The sequence below is a fragment of the Culex quinquefasciatus genome, chromosome 3 (genome assembly GCF_015732765.1).
Source record: "Culex quinquefasciatus strain JHB chromosome 3, VPISU_Cqui_1.0_pri_paternal, whole genome shotgun sequence".
NCBI classification, from domain to species: Eukaryota; Metazoa; Arthropoda; class Insecta; order Diptera; family Culicidae; genus Culex; species Culex quinquefasciatus.
Genome location: NC_051863.1, coordinates 55,179,495 through 55,198,875, shown reverse-complemented (window position 1 = coordinate 55,198,875; position 19,381 = coordinate 55,179,495). Strand labels below are relative to the sequence as shown.

The following is a 19,381-nucleotide window of genomic DNA, read 5'->3' as shown; positions in this document are numbered from 1 at the left end:
GTCCAAGTATCTCGTAAAAACTACAACAAAGGTACCTCTTCTGTCAGGCGCACTTTCCCTCTCGTAACAATAACAAGAGGGAAAATTCCTCCTTTTATTCACATCAATACTGGACTTGGTCTTAGCTCCTTGATGAAGCAGCTTGTGGTTCTTTTCTTTTTCTTTTTTTTTTTGTTCTCTGAACCATAACCAAAAACCCCGTACGACCACACTGGAACACACTGGCAGAAGTACTTAATCCTCACTCACCATACCTCTTGAAGCATCCTGGGTATTAGCAAGTTTGCCCTCCTCGACCGTCCACCTTCCTGACTTGCCTTCGGCGTCTTTAGGTGGGGTGTTGTTTTTATCTCCAAAGTTAAGGAGTACACGTTGTGACTTATGTTGATTTTTGAAAACTCCTTGGAAAAATCTAAAAATTTACCTCAAAACTATTGAAATTGTTATAAGTTTGCTTTGGGATTTGCGAACTACTCAAAGGTCTTCAGCAAGTTAGCGAGAATGTTTTTGAACGATTTCAGGTGAAACTGGGTACTCAATTTGATAAACTTCTTTGCAACCAAGTGTATTGTAGAAGTCAAACGTTCCAGTGACCCCCTCTCCCCCTCATTTTACTTGGAACAGACCAAGCCAACAGGAAAACGATTCTGCTCGACGATGTACGACAAGTTCGTCAGAAGTTCAGGATAATGTTTTTTTGGCTTTTTTCGAGCAGTCGAACGAACACTGTTTCCCTTGAAGAACTCGAACAAAACTCAAAGAGACCATATTAACATGCACGTAAGTGTGTCCAAAACACAAAGACGGTACAGTTTCATGCCTGATAAGAAGCAATCGCATTCAATATTCATTAAGTAACAGGTAAACGAGAATGGTTCGAATGGTTGAAGCGTCACACACACACACACACATACAAGCAAACACACCCATCGACGTGACATTGTCATTGAGATGTCTCTCGTTTGAAGGTTTTCCCAGCAGAGCAACTGTCTGTTGGAAATGGGTTTTTACGATTAGAATCGGTGGGGAAGAGGGGGGTGGGGGGTGATGTGAAGAGCAGGAAGTCACATTATCAAACATTGGATGCTGCAAACGGTTTGGTTTGGAAATAATGTCAACAGCTTGAGATGTCAGTGCAGTTGAGCAAATATGGTTATGGGGAGAACGTTTCGGGAAAGACAGGGGGACTGTATTTGATAGCGTTTAACTTTACATTATCATTTAGAATCATTGCTTCAAAATCAGAAAGAGGATATGACAAATGAGCTGATACTTGTGTTTAATTTTATTTTATTTTTTAAATTAAGTCTTACAAATTTCGTACAAAAACAAACCCAATCTCCAATCTCCTGACCCAATCTCATTCCCTGATGACGTTAATTTGTAATAAGGCCGATGCAACTATTTTTCAAAGTTTTTGTCCCTTAGCTCTGGTAGGGGTCGAGGGAGGTGGCAAAAAAAATAAAAAAATGTATAAATATGGAAATAACAAGCCATTGTTTAGCCAATTGCATGGAAAAAGTGTTTTAAAATGCACTTTTAACTAGTTCAATAATCATATTTTTTTTAAATGATAGATTTGACGAAAACAAAAAAAAAAGTGTAAAATAAACTTAAACATTGAAAGATTTCAAAAATTTAAAAGATTTTTAGATCAACTAAAACATGCTAAAAATGATTCTTAACGCAGGGAAACAGAATTTAAATTGATTTCAGTTGATTGTACTTAAATTTCCATTAAAATTTTGAAGTTTTTTTGAAAAAAAATTTTGCTCTCTGATTTTTCGGGCCACTTTGAAGAGAGTGGGGGTAGACAACAAATTTAAATCAAATTTTTAACAGCCGAATTCTTTACATAAAAATTGAGGCACTCAAAACAAAATATTTGAATTTTTTACTTTTTATTAAGTTGTACAAACATTGTTTTACTTTAGCTATCTGTAATAAAATCATTAAAAATCATAATAAATAAAAATAAAATCAATTTAGCAGAAAAGTACTTAAAATTGGTAAAAATATAGTCATCGTAGCATCTATGAGGACCCTAGAAAAATAAGTTGAGAATAAAAAAAGTGTCTTACCGGAAATTATTTTTAAGAACGGAGTTTGAATTTATTTAATTTAAATGATTATTGTAAGTAAAGATTTTCAGAACGAAATTGATGTAGTTTAATTTATTCATAAAAATATTCGCTCAAGTATTTTGAATAAAATATAAATTATCCTGCAGCCAGATTTTTTGGCACTAGCTGAAGATATCTTGCTTGTAAAGGTTTTTAGAATGGAATTTATTTTGGTTAATTGATTCATGAAAATATTCAATCAATTATTTTTCCCACAACCGAAATTGTCATGCATCCTATAAAACCAACTGAAGTTATCATGCAGAAAGTTATCTTGCAGATTCGATGATTTTAGAAAAAAAAACATCGCTGCAAGATAACTTCTGTACTAAAAAGTTATCTTGCTGCGATGTTTTGGAAGTTTTAGTACTTGCAAGATTACTTTTTTAGTACATTGCAAGATAAGTGCATTATCGGATTCTTTGGACAATTTTACACTAACCATAAATAAAATAAGTTTCTAGGTGCCAAGTTTTAATTGTCATTCAAGCAAAAGCAATAATTATGACCATTTTTTTTCATTTTCAATAAAAAAATTTCATAGCAAATCTGGTGAATTTATAAACCGGTCTCAATGGTTAAAAATAAAATCAAGAAAACAGTTTCAAAAGCTTTTTATAAATCAAAATCGAAAAAGGACATTGTGTGACCCAGGCCATTACATGTATAAAAAATGTAAATCATGGAAATAGTCGAACCGGTTGAATATTTTTTGAAAAATAAATTGATATCCTATGAATGTTAATTTAAGTTAAGTTAAGTTAAGTTAAGTTAAGTTAAGTTGTTGTTGTTGTTGTTGTTGTTGTTGCTGTTGCTGTTGTTGTTGTTGTTGTTGTTGTTAGTGTATGTGAGTAAAACAAAATCAACATTTCGAAAATCAATTTTCAGCGTGACCAGATTAACCCAGATTAATTTGACAAAAGAAAAGAACGAGATTCAAAATTTATTTTTTAGAATGTGTGTGCGTGTAAAAAATACAAAGAAAATCATTTCAAAGTTTTATAGCAAAAAAATCACTTAATCGAGTGTGTTTAAATTGTTATGAGGAATCATTACAATGAAATCATAGTTTGTTGTAATAGCTAATTACAAGTCTCAATTTGTAATTCAAAGTTACATAAAGATGTAATTAAGGATTACGTAATCTTTAATTACAAATATTTATAACACTTGAATACAAAACAGCACTAACTATAATGTTTCAAACATCACCAAAAAAGCTTGTGATATTTCAATCTCGCTGAATGGTCTGTTTGGTAGTTTTTTTCCGATGGAAATTTTCTGTGCAGTCGATACGGATCGGGAAGGTCCATTCTTGGTGAGGGAGCAGTTACGGAAATTGCTTTTCGCAAAATTGATCGACGCCACCAACATCTTCAGCACAGCCGACAACAGTTATCCAAACTGCGAACAAAGCTTAACTTTTTTACCTCGCCGCGATTAAAGTAAGTAACTCGATTAATGCTCAATAAGCAAAACCTCAGTACCTCATGTGTGAGGCTCTGGGAGACTTTAATGAGTACAATAAATTCAGAACGTTTTGGACAGTCTAAATGAACGCGTCGGAGTAATTGATTTCGAGAAATCCCCCCTTCGATCATGGAACTGCCATAACATATACACCCAAATAAACCTTTAAGCATCGTGAATTTCACCTTTTCAAGTCTCCATACAAATTTAGGGCCTATTCATACAAAAGTACTATAAACATTCAGTAGAAATCAATTTCTTCTCTAATAGATAATTATACACTTTTTAAAAAAAAAACTTTTTGATCTCAATTTTCATTATTTTATTTCAAGATTGTTAACATTTCTCAAAAAAAATGTAGAAAAAAATGGCTTGAAAAATCATTTCTGGATGAAATTTTTTATTGGCAAACGAGAATTATTCAAGTGAAATTTTAATATTGTGCATTGCTTTCTACTCAAACTAGTTTTTATTGGTGTCCATTCTTGTCTATTTCTTTAGACATATTTTTAAATAGCTGAGATTTCTTATCAATGGTTTTTTTTCTGAAATATCAAATAGTTTTCACTTCAATTTTTACTAAAGAATAAAACAAGTTTCTGTCTATGAAAAAAATAACATGAAAATATTGAATGTGAAGCCATTTTTATTTTATTTCAAGCACAAAGTGAAAACTATTGTTTATAAAATATAAAATAACAATAAAGCCTTTCAAAAACCCTGAATTGCTACTGGCATTTTCAAACTGTGGTCACAAATCTCTAAATTTGAGAAAAGCTTGGAAGTGCCAAACCAAATTTAAAACGCAAAAAAAAAAAACGAAATACAATTTTTGCAATGGATTGTACTCATCTCTACTTCAATGAAAATTTTTATTTTCAGCATATTTTTTTAATCCCCATTTTTCCATTTTTCTGGACAATTTTGCTGGGGGAAATCAAAAACATTAAATAAATTTGTTTCCGAAAATAAAGTATGTTTTATATTAAAATTAAATTATAGCTTAAAGAGGTATTCAAAGCATTCATTTCTTATTAAATGTTTAAAAAACTCTATTTCAATAATTCAGTTTCTTTCAATTATACGAGTTCAAAGAGAAAATAACGCATTTTCGATTGAAAACTTATCAAATTCACAGTTAAAACTTCTGTGGATAAACTATTTGATATTTTTGTGCATTTATTTACAACAATGCCTGAATTTCAAGGAAATTCGCGGAAATTGTGTAATTTCACGAATTTCACGCTGTACACGAAAACGTGAAAATTCACAAACCCAAGAAATACCATTGTTGAGTTACTTTTGAAAAGTCGCCACCCTGATTCCAAACGTCCCACTTCCTGACACGGAAACATCACTGAGGCGTTTCCCATTCCCATTCCTCTTTTCATCGGCACTGCCAATTGTCGAGTGTTTCAATTTTGTACCCCAAGCAATCTAATGAAATGGGAGCAAACTGAATCAAACATGTGTGTGTGTGTGTGTGTGTGTGTATGTGTTGTGCAGCACCAAAAACCATCACAGTCTCAGTCTCGAAGAGGTCCAATAATCGAATTCCATCTTGTCATTTAGAATGAGTGGAAACTCTGTGGCTTACATTGTTGAAACTGTGTGCTTTTTCCTGTCGTCGCCGGGTCGGTTCTTTCTCAAGGGAAATTGATATTTTTTTTTCTTCGTTTTGACCGACTTCCAGCAGAAGTATCAAATCTTGGCGAGGACGGGAGATCTGAATTTCCATTCAAGCATTCTCGAGGTCAATTAGATTGAAAAGCAGTGTCTTACTTTTAGGACGAAGATCTTGGGAAAATTTGTGAGGGCCAAAAAGTGGGCAGTCTTGAGTTTCTTGACTAATTTTGCTTTTTTTTGTTGAATTGAGAAGAGCTTCTTTTCTGGAAATGAAAACAATTTCCCAAATTGCCTCGGCCTGATACTCTTGGTAAGGCGAGGTTAATTATGCATTCAATTGTACACTGGTTTACACATTTGTTGAAATTATTCTTGAATTTCTTCTTGGGTTATTGGCTTCTGTCAATGAATTTGGACGATTCTGAAGATCTGACAACACTGAGTAATATTATCAGTACTTAAATGAATTTAATTTTCAAATCAGGACGTTTGGAAATTTCATACGAAATCGTGTTACTCTGTATCAATTTCACTACTGATGAAAAATTTAGGGAATTTTTGGACAGTTGGAAATCTGGGAACATTGCCTAAAGATATCGGTATATTTTCAAATGAAAAAGTAGAGAGGTTTAATCATGTTTTTTTTCGAAATTTTGTCATCTAGTGTAAAACAGAGCCCTCTTATCGCGAGCTTAGCCCGTCCATTGTACCACCACGCCATAGAATTTGGTAATTTTATTACTTCAACCACATGTAGGCACTTTAGAAAATAACCCTCTCCACACCCCTCCTTCTCGAAAAAAATGGAAATTGAGGACACTCAAAAAAAGAAGCTCCAGAACGACCACAGCAGCAATATCTCCATTAAAATAACGCCATCAGCGCTGCAAATTTCAAGCACCACAATCCATTTGAGGTTCCCAGTGTCTGTGGTGTTCTGGACCGGGAGGGCCATAAAAATTCGTAAAATATAGAATAAAATTAAATATTCGTCAGTTGGTGCTCTCAAGTGCCACCCACCCTCCAAAACGCGAAGTCATAAACGAACGGGCACACTAAATTTAACGCCCTTTTTCCCAAATATCAACAATTTGAGCACACACAAACGCTCACATGTCATAGAGGAAAAAGCAAACACACACTAATACTCAGTTGCTTTAAAAAGTCTACTTTCAATTTCGTTGAAATTGTTGAATTTTGAAAATTCTGTAAATTCAGCTTAAATTTAAAAAAATTCAAATAACTTCTTATAATTTCTCAAATGCAACTGAGTGTTCCCTTGGGAGGACCCTGCGAAGCTTCCGAAATTACCTGTCACCTGGAATTTTTATGACAATTTATCACACTTGGTGCCGCGAGCAGCAGTAAGCCATTTTCCAGGTGCAACTTGTGGCGGTCTGGAAGTTTTCCTAAGCGATGGAAAATTGTGTGTGCTTTTTTTTAGTACGGGGAGAGTGGGAAGGCATTAACACAAACACACACCGCGTGGTGCAAACTGCGAAGATTTGCTCGAACTTTATCGCCGTTACTCTTGTGGGGTAACATGCTGGTGCCTGGACTGTTCGTAAAAGTAAAGTGTGGGTAATTGGATAATTTAACTAGGGCAATGTTAGATCAGCACGTTAAAAATCCTTAGGTTGGAAACATTAAAAAAAAATCTACATAATATTTCCAAGAACTGAAACTTAAGGTATTCTTTGTTTTGAATCGATTCGATTCGAAATCGATTTTTTTTCTTTTAAAATTAAATACACATACAAAAATGATACATGAGAATTCAAAAATCTGTATCTTTTGATGGATTTTTGATCGATTTGGTATCTTTGGCAAAGTTGTAGGTGTGGATAAGGACTACACTGAAAAAAAATGGGCTTTATTTTTTGTGATTTTTAATTTCACTTTTTGTCTTGAAAATTTGATTTTCAAAAACACACTATTTATTTTTTTTATGTTTTAGGAGACATTCCCATCTGCTCCAACCTTCCATCGGATGGGGAAGTGAAACATTGGTCCCGGCCTCAGTCGTTGTTAGGCCGTTAAGTCATTCCAGGGAGTCGTCTCCCTGCTATATAAAAAAAAACAACAAACCAAACAAATAACAATTCAAAAATGCCAAACATTCAATACTACGCCTTTTGAAATGTTAGTATTGATTTGTTTCATATTTTGACATTGAAAGTCGGACCATTAGTTGCTGAGAAAATGGTGGGGTGTTTGGGTGAGACCTAGAAAACATCAATTTTCCTGTTTATAATTTTTTGCACGGTAATATCTCAGCAACTGAAGGTCGACATAGTTAAAAAAACAAAATGTAGAAAATTTTCTCAGCTTCTCAGAAATATATTTATTTACATGGGCAAACATGGGACCTCATTTTAAAAATGAAAAGCAAATAAAGTAGTAATCCAGCTGCGTGTAAAAGGCCTGGGTGTAAAATAAATTTTGCATTATTCTATGAGAATCTGTGTAATATTACACCTTGAAATATGTAGCCCATTAGTATGGGAAACCTACTTGACCGAAATGTGGAGCTCACATATACGTTTATCCTTTACATTTTTCATCGGTCTGATGGCCGAGCGGACTAAGGCGCCAGTCTTTACTGTAGGTGCTGGGTTTGAATCCCGTCGGTTGCAACTTTTTTTTTTGTGTTTACAAAAATTGTATATGCAGCGTGTAAAATTAAGTGTTTATTTTGACGAAGGTGATGTGCATGTTTTTGCATGCGATTTTACCATCAGATTTTTTGCTGTGAATAACTGAGACTATTTTCAAAAAAGTTACCTAACAATGGCTGCAACTTGAAACCGGCGCACTTTCTCAAAATTTCATTGAAGTTATTTATGATTGCAAATTCGATTTTAAATCGAAAAATGAAGTTAAAAAACTGTTGCGACCAATATTTCGATTTTTTTTTAATCGGTAGTGATTCAAAAATTCATATCTCGGTCAAAAATTTTTTTGCACATTCTGAAAATTTATGAAAAGTTGTCATTTGATGTTCCTTGAACGAAAAATAATGGCAATGATGGAACTCCTCACGTTAAAACATTAAATTTAAATTAAAAAAAATGTGTTTTTTTGCAAATCACCAAATTTGTTTTTACCGTATATCATTTTTTTTCAGTGTATTCCTTATCCATACCTACAACATCGCCAAAGGCCAACAAAATTTCAGCTGGATTAAAAAATACAAAAATTAAAAGAAAAATTCGATTTCGTAGAGAATTGCTCAAAAGTGACTTCTGAAAATATTTCGATTTATTCTCCATTCTAAAAAATAACCTATTCTTGATTTTCCTCAAAATTTTGTGAGTTTTTTTCATTCTTTCAAACATGACCAGCAGGGTAGGTAAACCATCACCATCGCACTATCATTGATGCATATTTCGGTGCGTTCCTCGTCTCTTAAAACTTCTCTTCTCTTTCGCAGCCGAGTGATGGTCGGCTTGCTGTCGCGAATATCGAAAGCCCATCACATCGACGAGAAATACTCTCTCGCTGGCTCCGATGGAACTATCGTTCCAACCGGAGAGACACGCACACGAATGAACTCATTTCTACAGGGCTTACGGGCGAGAGAATTTCACGATTGCTCTTTCTCTTGCTTTTTGAGCGAGGGGACTGGCTGTGTGAGAGATTTTTTTCCGTCTTACGCATCGGTATGTTCGTTGCTCGCTATTTCATCGGCGTCGTTTTCGCTTCGCTCTCTTGATGCAGTTTTGGGAGAACGCCGAAAATTTGATGATTTGAGCGAGGGACGATATCTAAAAGCCCTCGGCCATCGGCGAGGAAATGAGAAAATACCATCCCTGATGACCAGATCTTTTTCCAATCTTAAAAAACAAACTATTCTTGCTTGATTTAATATTTGTGTAAGTTTTTGCATTTTTTCAAACTTGATCAGTTTTTTTTAAAGTCTGACTCCTTTAACTTTTAAAAAGTTTTTTAAGGGGTTACAAACATGTAAATTAACTAAAAAGTCAGAGGCTGGTGTGAGCACACACTTAATTTTATTTAAAATCTGTTCGCAGGGCATTAAAATATACATTTTCATCTATTAATGATACAACAAAACTGTCTTCAAAATTGTTTTGATAATGATCAAAACAATATTGAAGACATTTGGTTGTATCATTGCCGAGATAAAGCTGTTTGAAGTTAGCAGTTTCAAAAAACGGGTGCCACGATAGCTTAACGCTGCCTTGACCAAATTGGCTCAAAATTTTGGTGAAGACTGGTCCTGTGTGAATGACGAAGGCCGATTTTCAAAAAACTTATTTTAAAAAAAGATAAAAATATTTTTGTTTCCTTTTCATTAAAAAATCGTCATTTTTTGATTTTTGTTTTTTTTTTTTAAAAAGCAAAATTTAAAAATCGGGCTTCGTCAAAAAGTAAAAGTAAATCTTTCCCAATTCCTGAGGGAAACATCCTTAAGAGTATCGGGGCCGGCATTTACAAAGCGGATTCAGTGGCAGTTTCATTCTCAACTTAATGTTAACATGTTAAGGTTAATGTTAACATTCCATAGGTCGCCTCCCTAAGGTGTCGTGATAAGGTCCAGTTTGTGACGATGCACTACCTTCCCTTTACTAAGCAATCGATTCCACCAGGGAAAAGATCACCAGTTGTGTTGGTCCAAGCCGGGATTTGAACCCCGATCTACCGCTTACGAGGAGGAAGCGTTACCACTGGGCTACGTGGCTCGGTCACTGGGCTTCGTCAGGCACACGGAATATGTCTTGGGAGTCTTCACCTCAAATTTCAGCCAATTTGGTCCATCCCATTTCGAGATATCGTGGCACCCGTAAATCAACTCGGTGTTCAGAGAAAAACGCTCGCAAAGTTTGACAGTTCGCTTTGCGCGTGGCATTTTTTTTAGCTTAAATCGTCTCTAACTCAATTTGATCATGAAATATCTTCATGAAACTTTCAGGATTGATAGAAAGTCATATTTTTAGTGGATTCAATAAATTTTCTTTAATATGAAATTTTGTGATTTCTTACATGTATGTAACCCCTTAATTTAAACAACCGGTTCTTGATTGTCCTTATATATTTGTGAGTTTTTTTCCATTCTTTTAAACATAAGCAGATCTCTTAAAAAATTCTGCCTTCTAAAATATGTTTTTTCCATTCTTTAGAAAGAAACATTTTTTTATGGTTATATTGCTCAATTCCCACTAACTCGGCCTTCGCACTTAATTTTTGCTACTGATCGCACTATTGCGACTTTTCAGACTGGCTTGAGAAGTTTTGAATTTCCTCAAAAATGATCAAAGCGAGCCGAGGTTAATCGCTTGTTTTCCAGCTGTCACTCGCAGTTTTGAAGTGCGAAAGTCCAGTTTGGTGGAAACTGCGACTGGAAATGTAAATAAACAACGAGCGGTTGCCTAGTTTTGTGAATTCTTGTTGTCAAAAGTGCGAGAGAAAACTGCGGACAAAATCCAAGTTACAGTGAAAGAATCAATAATATTTTTGGAAATTTTTCCATTCTTTCAAACATGAGCACTGCCCCATGGTCGCATAATGGTCCCATTTGCAGTTTCATCGCTTTTGAGCTATTGATGCTGTTTGGTTCAAAATCGTCTGCCCTTTCAGAAAAGCCTTCAACATCCAGTTTTTTTTCTCTGTCTGAGTAATCTACCCCTTAACCCTTTAGTACCCAACCCCGGCTTTAGACGGGCTTCGATTTAAAAAATCGCCAAAAATCTATTTTTCAACCAATTTTTGATCTTAAAAAACCATTGGAATAAAGAACTATTAAAATTTTAGAAAAAATATGGGTTAGAAGTTTTACTTGTTTTATGTGACTTTGCCAATGTTTTTAAAAATCAACTTCAGCTGTGTTTTGCCTTCCTCACTGAGGTAAGGCTATAGTCCTGCTCGCGATGAGTGTTCGGACTCAAAAAACACGAGAGGAGAATTCTTCCTTTCGCACAACCACGCTTCAACGCACTGCGTTCAGGCGCACTCTACCAGTGTATATGTGCATTGGAAAAAAGACTGTAAACAGATAGCTTGATTCTTCTCAATAAGATTCGAGCAAAAATTGCAGCCTTAAGAGTATAACAGGGAATCACAAAAGATAGTCGCTAGGACGGTCGAGGTGAACTAATCCCAATATCTGCCCACAAGGCGGACAAAAAAAATAGTCCTGCTCTGAAAATGAACTTTTTATTAAAAGCTCCTAGACCCACCTTCATGTATATATATCGACTCAGAATCGAAAACTGAACAAATGTCTCTGTGTGTGTATGTGTGTGTGTATGTATGTATGTGACCAAAATTCTCACTGAGTTTTCTCAGCACTGGCTGAACCGATTTTGATCGAACCAGTTGCATTCGACTTGGTTTAAGGTCCCATACATCGCTATTGAATTGTTTGAAGTTTCGATTAGTAGTTCAAAAGTTATGTATAAAAACGTGTTTTCGCAAATATCCGGATCTCAATTATATGCACGTAAATGATGTCCGGATCCATTATCCGACCCATCGTTGGTTAGGTAATTAAAAGGCCTTTCGAATGAGTCCAAAACATTGAAGATCTGGCAACCCTGTCTCGAGTTATTACCACATAAGTTATATCTGTGTTTTTTTCTGGAACTAAAAAAGCTGAAATGTGTGTCCAAACCACTCATATTACCCATTTTTGATAAAAAGTGAGGAAGGCATCAACCACATAGGTGGATTAGGTTAGTTTTTTTATTGATATTTCCTATATTTTAAGTAAAAAGAAGTATGCAGTAATTTTTCTTGTGTTCTAGACTATGCCTCTACGAATTTTTGTTATAATTTAAATGATAATGATGCCATTTTAGAGCAGAAATTGTGAATAACAAGCAACAAATTAAAAAAGTGACTTTAAAAATATGAAAAATTAGATAGGCAAAATGTGATGATAGGAGGTGGTAGAGTAGGCCAGTCATTATAAACAAAAAACATAAACTAAACAAGATAAATGCGAATGAAAAGCAAATACAAAAAATGAAACAAGAAAAACCTAAAACAAGAGAAGTAAATTTTTCGTAGAACAAAAGTTGCAACTGAACACGGAAAAAATAAAAAAAATCGAAATAGAAATTGGGCAGTAGAGGGTTAACCCCCGTCAGTGGGGGTGGCTATGGGTCATTAAACAATAAACCTATCGCAATTTCTTATTAACAAAAACAATTCAAATAACATGAAAAATCTATTAACGTAAAATTTCCAGCCAAAACGTGTCGTTTTTGTCGCTTTAGAATGTGTCATAAGGCTTTGGAATATTGAAGAATTAATAAGCAATCATTAAACTTGGATTTTTGTACTTGAATTTCATGCCAAATCTCTTTTCGAGATCTATTATTGTCCCACAATGATGTCATCTACGAAATAAATGAAATGAAATAAAAAATAATTTATGGCAACCACACACAGTAAAAAATGCGTAAATTGTGAATGTTACACAATTCGGATTTTGTTGATTATTTTAGGATTGAAATCGATTTTTTCGGATCTATGAAGGTCAAAAGGTGAGGCATTGTGAGCTGCACGAATTGGCGTTCTTAACTCAATTTGGCCCAAAATGCACGTACGACAAGCTAGCATGACGGCGACGAATAATTGAATAATGAATTGAAAACAGCATGAAAAAAAAAACAAAAGTGCTTGGATCGGGCTCACATTTTTTCTGGGGTTCCCCGGGTCGAAATAATTAGTTTCAAAAACCCAGCCTAACTTATGAAAAGGTCGTATGAAACTTTAATATGCGGTTTTCACGGTGTCTGGACCTATTTTTATCGGATTCCTCGGAAAATTTTACATAACCTTCTGAAAAATGAGAGGATTTCATTAACAGGAATTTGAGATATGATTTTGTGAAAATAAAAACCGTGTTCTTCGACACGCCGCGCGCATAAATGGGAAAATGACGAAAACGGGACAAAATCACTTTTTTCACTAAAGCTGCGATAACTTAAAAAAATCAGCGATGTCCTATACCTGTTGGTTGGTACTTATCATCGCTGTTGGTTGGTTGGTTCTTTGAAAGGCCAACTTGTCACCTTTATTTTGCGTATAAGACAGCTAAAATCGGTTGAAATGGTTGGGAGTTATGATTTTTGAAAAAAAAAAATGGTTTTTGCGAAAATTGATGGAAATGCCAATTTTTTGGAACACCCTAACTCGGCGTAGGTCACCCTACTAGCCGAACAAAAAGATAAGAGTCTAATTATTTCGGCCCGGGAATTCCCAGAAAGTTTTGAGCCCGATCACTTTTGTTTTTTTCAATGCTGTTTTCGAGGGGAATTGCTGCATTGATATCACTGACCTACAAGAATTGACAAAAATAACATGAACTTTGGGTTCCCCGGAAACACGTGCAGAAAAAAATCAAAAAAACGTTTCTTAATGGGTGGTACCTTCCTCACATTTACAATGTAATAATGAAAATAAGTTTATGAATAAAATATATACCTGATACAGACTTTTCCAGAAAACATGCAGACTCTCATTTGAAGCAATGTGGCAACCGGGCGTTTCGCATCTGGCGCGACTCTCGCACGTAAACAAAAAGACCCGGCCTTTTGAGGTTAGGCAAAAAATCACCCTTTTTTTGTATCTACAAAAATCTTTTTCTTGGCATAACTTTTTAAATACTTAACTAAACAGAATAAAATTTAAAAGGGTCTTAGGGGACAACAAAACGAACAGAATAAGGCGGATCCGGCCAAAATCGGTTCAGCCAGTTCTGAGATAATCGTGTGGAAAAAAATCATATCTTCACACATCCCCACAGACATTTGTTCAGAATTTGATTCTGAGTGGATAGGTATACGTGGAGGTATATCTAGGAGGCGTATTTAAGAAGTTCATTTTTCGAGTGATTTTATAGCCTTGCCTCAGTGAGATGAGGAAGGCAAAATCAAAATCTGAATTATTACAATTTGTTTAGCAGTCAGGGGATCATCCATAAACCACGTGGACACTGGGGGGAGGAGTATGGTGATTGTTCACGATACATACAAAAAAGTTTTTTTGTATAGACAACTGTTCACGAGGGGGGAGGTCCCAGATTCTCAAAAAAGTGCCCACGTGGTTTATGGATGGTCCCCAGTTTGTTTTTTGAAATATCAAATGCAATGGAGCATAACCAATGATTTCCCGAAATAAGACACACAGACTTTTTTTGAATTTGCACAAGGGGTCTAAATTTTCGAAAAATAATGGGTTATACGTGGTGTATGGTCCTTACTTAGAATCATTCATACGACACATTTGTTCACAATAAAACTTCGGAAATGTTCTTATCTCGGTCACAATGCAACAACCAAATTATACAAATATAAAACCAGCCCTCTTTACTATCCTATCAGACAAACTCCGTCCGGGATGCTGCAGCGAACCTGTTTGTTTTGCTATTAAAACTTTACGATCCCATCATCTGCTTCGGGGGGAGGAAAAAACTACAAGCTCCGAGCATCGGTGGCAGGAAATCCATCCCTCAGTTTGCAGTCAGGAACGTCGTAAAAACGATCCACACTACTGTTACTGTTACTGCTGAAACTGGCAACTTTCCACCCCCTCCCTTTTACTCTTAACTAAAATGAGTACTTTGAATCCTGGGAAATGAGGGGGGATTTGCTCAACTCGTTTTTCCACACTTTTATGGTGGCGGTCGTGAAAACGAACCAACGGTTCACAATGTGTACTTTTCAATCTTGCGGAAGCAAGCGGGTTGAGCTGTTGAGTTTCTTTTTTCAGTCATCAACTAGCTATTGATTAGTTCTTAAGGTACAATGTTCAATTCATTTGCTAACTTTTCTTTCCTCCCTCAACTTTTCAGCTGCGCCGACTGCCACTCGTCCTGCATGACCTGCAACGGGTCGTCCGAGTCGCAGTGCATTCTGTGCCGGGCGGGCCGGTTCGCGCACGAGGGCCGCTGCCTGAACGCCTGCCCGGACGGGTTCTTCGGCGACAAGAAGCGCCACGAGTGTATGGCGTGTCCGATCGGCTGTGCGACCTGCAGCAGCGGCTCGATCTGCACCGGCTGCCACTCCAACTGGACGCTGAACAAGAAGGCCCGCTGCATCGCCAACGGCAGCAACAACTGCGATGAATGTGAGTAGCACTGGATCGATCTTTAGGGCAGATATGCTGCTTGTTCTCGGTTATTTGCCGTGCAATCCCCTTAATTTGACTTAAATCACTCGACTGAAGCATATCGTGCCAACCGTAACTGTAGCTAAATTTAAGCTTGACAAACTTCTACGGTTCCAGCAAGTCGGGAATCCGGAAGGCTACCGCAGCCACAAAATCGGAAAATGAAGATTTATGCTCGTTGGGCACCAATTAGAGAGATCCAAAATAACAAAACAGGGAGAAATTTCAGCCAGGTCAGGGGATGCATCCTGGCAAACCTGTGTCCCATTAGTGCAGCCGAGCAGCACTGGCAGTATAGAGTGCAAATGCTTTTCACGGAATTGCTCATTGTAGCGAAAAAGTGCGCTCGAGGTCCTTCCCTAGCGACAGTTTTCACAATGTTGCCATTGGAGCGGTTTTTTGTGGTTGGCTTGCTAAGGTACTTTCGGTAGAGTACTGATTAGCTAGATGAAACCATTTTTCCGTGACTTTTTGTCGGGGCATTTGGTTGGCAAATGGGATTGTCGAGGATTATTTTTTTGCGTCTTGGTGACATTCCATGCTTATGAACAAAAAGCCTATGACATGTTTTTATTGTAATAGAGTTATTTATAAAAAAACTGAAATACTATAATTTAAAATAAGCATTTAAGTCAAGCTGGCTACAACGAAAAAAAAAATCTATTGATTTTGTTGAGAATCCGCGAAAACAATATGAGAATTATTGAAGGAGGTATTAGACTACGGCAACATACAAACAAACGCGCACATTTTGACAGTTTGCCTGTGTTGTTTGTTCGCCAACGTTTGTTTGCAGAAACGTCAGCTTGCGTACATTTTGTCTTGTTTGGGAGTTTGAGTAAAACTAGTTTGAGAGTTTGTCATTGTGTAATAGCTCCTTTAGTGAATAGATCATTGGATAATGTATTTTCATGTAATTAATTTCCGTTATCCTTTTTTTTTTCAAACAAATATTATATTTTTCCAAAATTATGTTAATGGATTTATTTATATTTCTTTGAACCCAACACCCAAAGGAAAAATAAAAGAATCTAAATACACTTTAAAACCAAATCAGTGGTATTTGAAAATAATTCTATCAACTCTCACCATCATTTTTCAATAATTTTGTTGGTTGCTCTTTGGTTCAAGTTATTTTAAATTAATTTTCAATATTTCAAATATATGAGTTATTACATTGCAAAAACGTCTGAATTCCTGTCTCTTGCTGTGGAACTTTCTTTTTCCGGAAGAGCAATTCCAGCTTGTCTGGGGAGCAGAAACGCACATTAGCGCTGATTAAAATTTATCCTCCAGATCACCAGGCTCCAGCGAGGCGCATTTTTCACGATCCAGCGACGTATTTTTTTTTTGTTTTTGCTCATTGACTAATTTTTCCTTTGCTTTATTTTTTTCCCTTCTTTCCAGCGGAGTACTACGAAAACGGCCACTGCCACACGTGCCACTCCACGTGCGAGACGTGCACCGGTCCAACCGAGCACGAGTGCCTCAAGTGTGCGTCGCCGTTGCTGCTGCAGAACCAGCGCTGCGTCAACGAGTGCGACGAGGGCTACTACATGGAGGTGGGCGCCTGTGCCAAGTGTCTGCACACGTGCACCCAGTGCGTGTCCCGGATGAACTGCACCGCCTGCCAGAAGGGCCTGCAGCTGCAGAGTGGCGAGTGCCGGACGACCTGCGCCGATGGGTGCGTGCCCTGATAGAGTGAAGTTACTTCCAGAAGTTACTAAACAAATCTTGAATTCCCTCTTACAGCTACTACAGCGACCGGGGCACCTGCGCCAAGTGCTACCTGAGCTGCAACACTTGCAGCGGACCGCGCCGAGACCAGTGCGTCAAGTGTCCGGAGGGTTGGCAGCTGGCCGGTGGCGAGTGCCACCCGGAGTGCCCGGAGGGCTTCTTCAAGACCAAGTTTGGGTGCCAAAAGTGCCACCACTACTGCAAGACCTGTAATGGTGAGTATAGTCTAGTCAGTTAGAAACCAGTTGTTCCGGATCTTAAGGAGAACTCTTCTACTCCCTTTTCCTTCTACAGCTGCCGGTCCGCTGGCCTGCACCTCGTGCCCGTCGCACTTTATGCTGGACGGGGGCCTCTGCATGGAGTGTCTGGGGTCGCAGTTTTACGACCCGCCCACGCAGACCTGCAAGACGTGCCACGAGAGCTGCCGGTCGTGCAGTGGCCCCGGCCAGTACTCGTGCGTGACCTGTGCGTTCCCGCTGCACCTGGACCGGCTGAACAACCAGTGTGTGCCTTGCTGCGCCAGCGATGCCTCGCCCGAGGACCAGAGCTGCTGCCACTGCGACAAGGGAACTGGTGAGCTATTTTGAATGTTATTTATTAGCTGTTAGGAATTTACTGAAATTAAATTCTGTAAATTGGAGCTAATTCAGGGAGCTCAAATCTACCGAACCTTGACGAAATTGAAACGTGTACTGCGTGTACATGATTTTATTTTATTAAGGTCGTAGATGGTGTCTTTCACTTATGGGGCAATGACTGTCAATGATGGTTCTAAATTCAGGGCTCAGATAAAGTAAATTGAAATGAAAAAATAATCACCATTTGTAAAATGCTTCTACAAACATAACAAAAAAAAAAACATTATATTATTGAAACATTCTGATTCAAGATTTCATGATGATTATCTAAAATATTTATGGCCGCCAAATGACCGATTGGGAATGATAAATTCCAGAGCCTTCAGACACGTTCTTCAGTTATTTGTAGCTCAAAACCTTTTTAATCTAAAATCTAAAATCCAAAATCTAAAATTTAAAATCTAAAATCTAAAATCTAAAATCTAAAATCTAAAATCTAAAATCTATAATCTAAAATCTAAAATCTAAAATCTAAAATCTAAAATCTAAAATCTAAAATCTAAAATCTAAAATCTAAAATCTAAAATCTAAAATCTAAAATCTAAAATCTAAAATCTAAAATCTAAAATCTAAAATCTAAAATCTAAAATCTAAAATCTAAAATCTAAAATCTAAAATCTAAAATCTAAAATCTAAAATCTAAAATCTAAAATCTAAAATCTAAAATCTAAAATCTAAAATCTAAAATCTAAAATCTAAAATCTAAAATCTAAAATCTAAAATCTAAAATCTAAAATCTAAAATCTAAAATCTAAAATCTAAAATCTAAAATCTAAAATCTAAAATCTAAAATCTAAAATCTAAAATCTAAAATCTAAAATCTAAAATCTAAAATCTAAAATCTAAAATCTAAAATCTAAAATCTAAAATCTAAAATCTAAAATCTAAAATCTAAAATCTAAAATCTAAAATCTAAAATCTAAAATCTAAAATCTAAAATCTAAAATCTAAAATCTAAAATCTAAAATCTAAAATCTAAAATCTAAAATCTAAAATCTAAAATCTAAAATCTAAAATCTAAAATCTAAAATCTAAAATCTAAAATCTAAAATCTAAAATCTAAAATCTAAAATCTAAAATCTAAAATCTAAAATCTAAAATCTAAAATCTAAAATCTAAAATCTAAAATCTAAAATCTAAAATCTAAAATCTAAAATCTAAAATCTAAAATCTAAAATCTAAAATCTAAAATCTAAAATCTAAAATCTAAAATCTAAAATCTAAAATCTAAAATCTAAAATCTAAAATCTAAAATCTAAAATCTAAAATCTAAAATCTAAAATCTAAAATCTAAAATCTAAAATCTAAAATCTAAAATCTAAAATCTAAAATCTAAAATCTAAAATCTAAAATCTAAAATCTAAAATCTAAAATCTAAAATCTAAAATCTAAAATCTAAAATCTAAAATCTAAAATCTAAAATCTAAAATCTAAAATCTAAAATCTAAAATCTAAAATCTAAAATCTAAAATCTAAAATCTAATATCTAAAATCTAAAATCTAAAATCAAAAATCTAAAATCTAAAATCTAAAATCTAAAATCTAAAATCTAAAATCTAAAATCTAAAATCTAAAATCTAAAATCTAAAATCTAAAATCTAAAATCTAAAATCTAAAATCTAAAATCTAAAATCTAAAATCTAAAAT

General features: G+C 35.5%; 1 protein-coding gene across 2 annotated transcripts in view; it reads left to right on the top strand.

Moving 5' to 3' along the window:
- Positions 1-19,381, top strand: part of LOC6048628 (furin-like protease 2) — a 614,884-nt gene that overhangs the window by 581,168 nt on the left and 14,335 nt on the right. For both annotated transcript variants that reach the window (XM_038260446.1, XM_038260447.1), the window contains exons 10-13: positions 15,043-15,317; positions 16,767-17,043; positions 17,112-17,311; positions 17,391-17,669. In XM_038260446.1, coding sequence (XP_038116374.1) covers positions 15,043-15,317; positions 16,767-17,043; positions 17,112-17,311; positions 17,391-17,669 — 1,031 coding nt within the window. The remainder of the gene's footprint in view (positions 1-15,042; positions 15,318-16,766; positions 17,044-17,111; positions 17,312-17,390; positions 17,670-19,381) is intronic.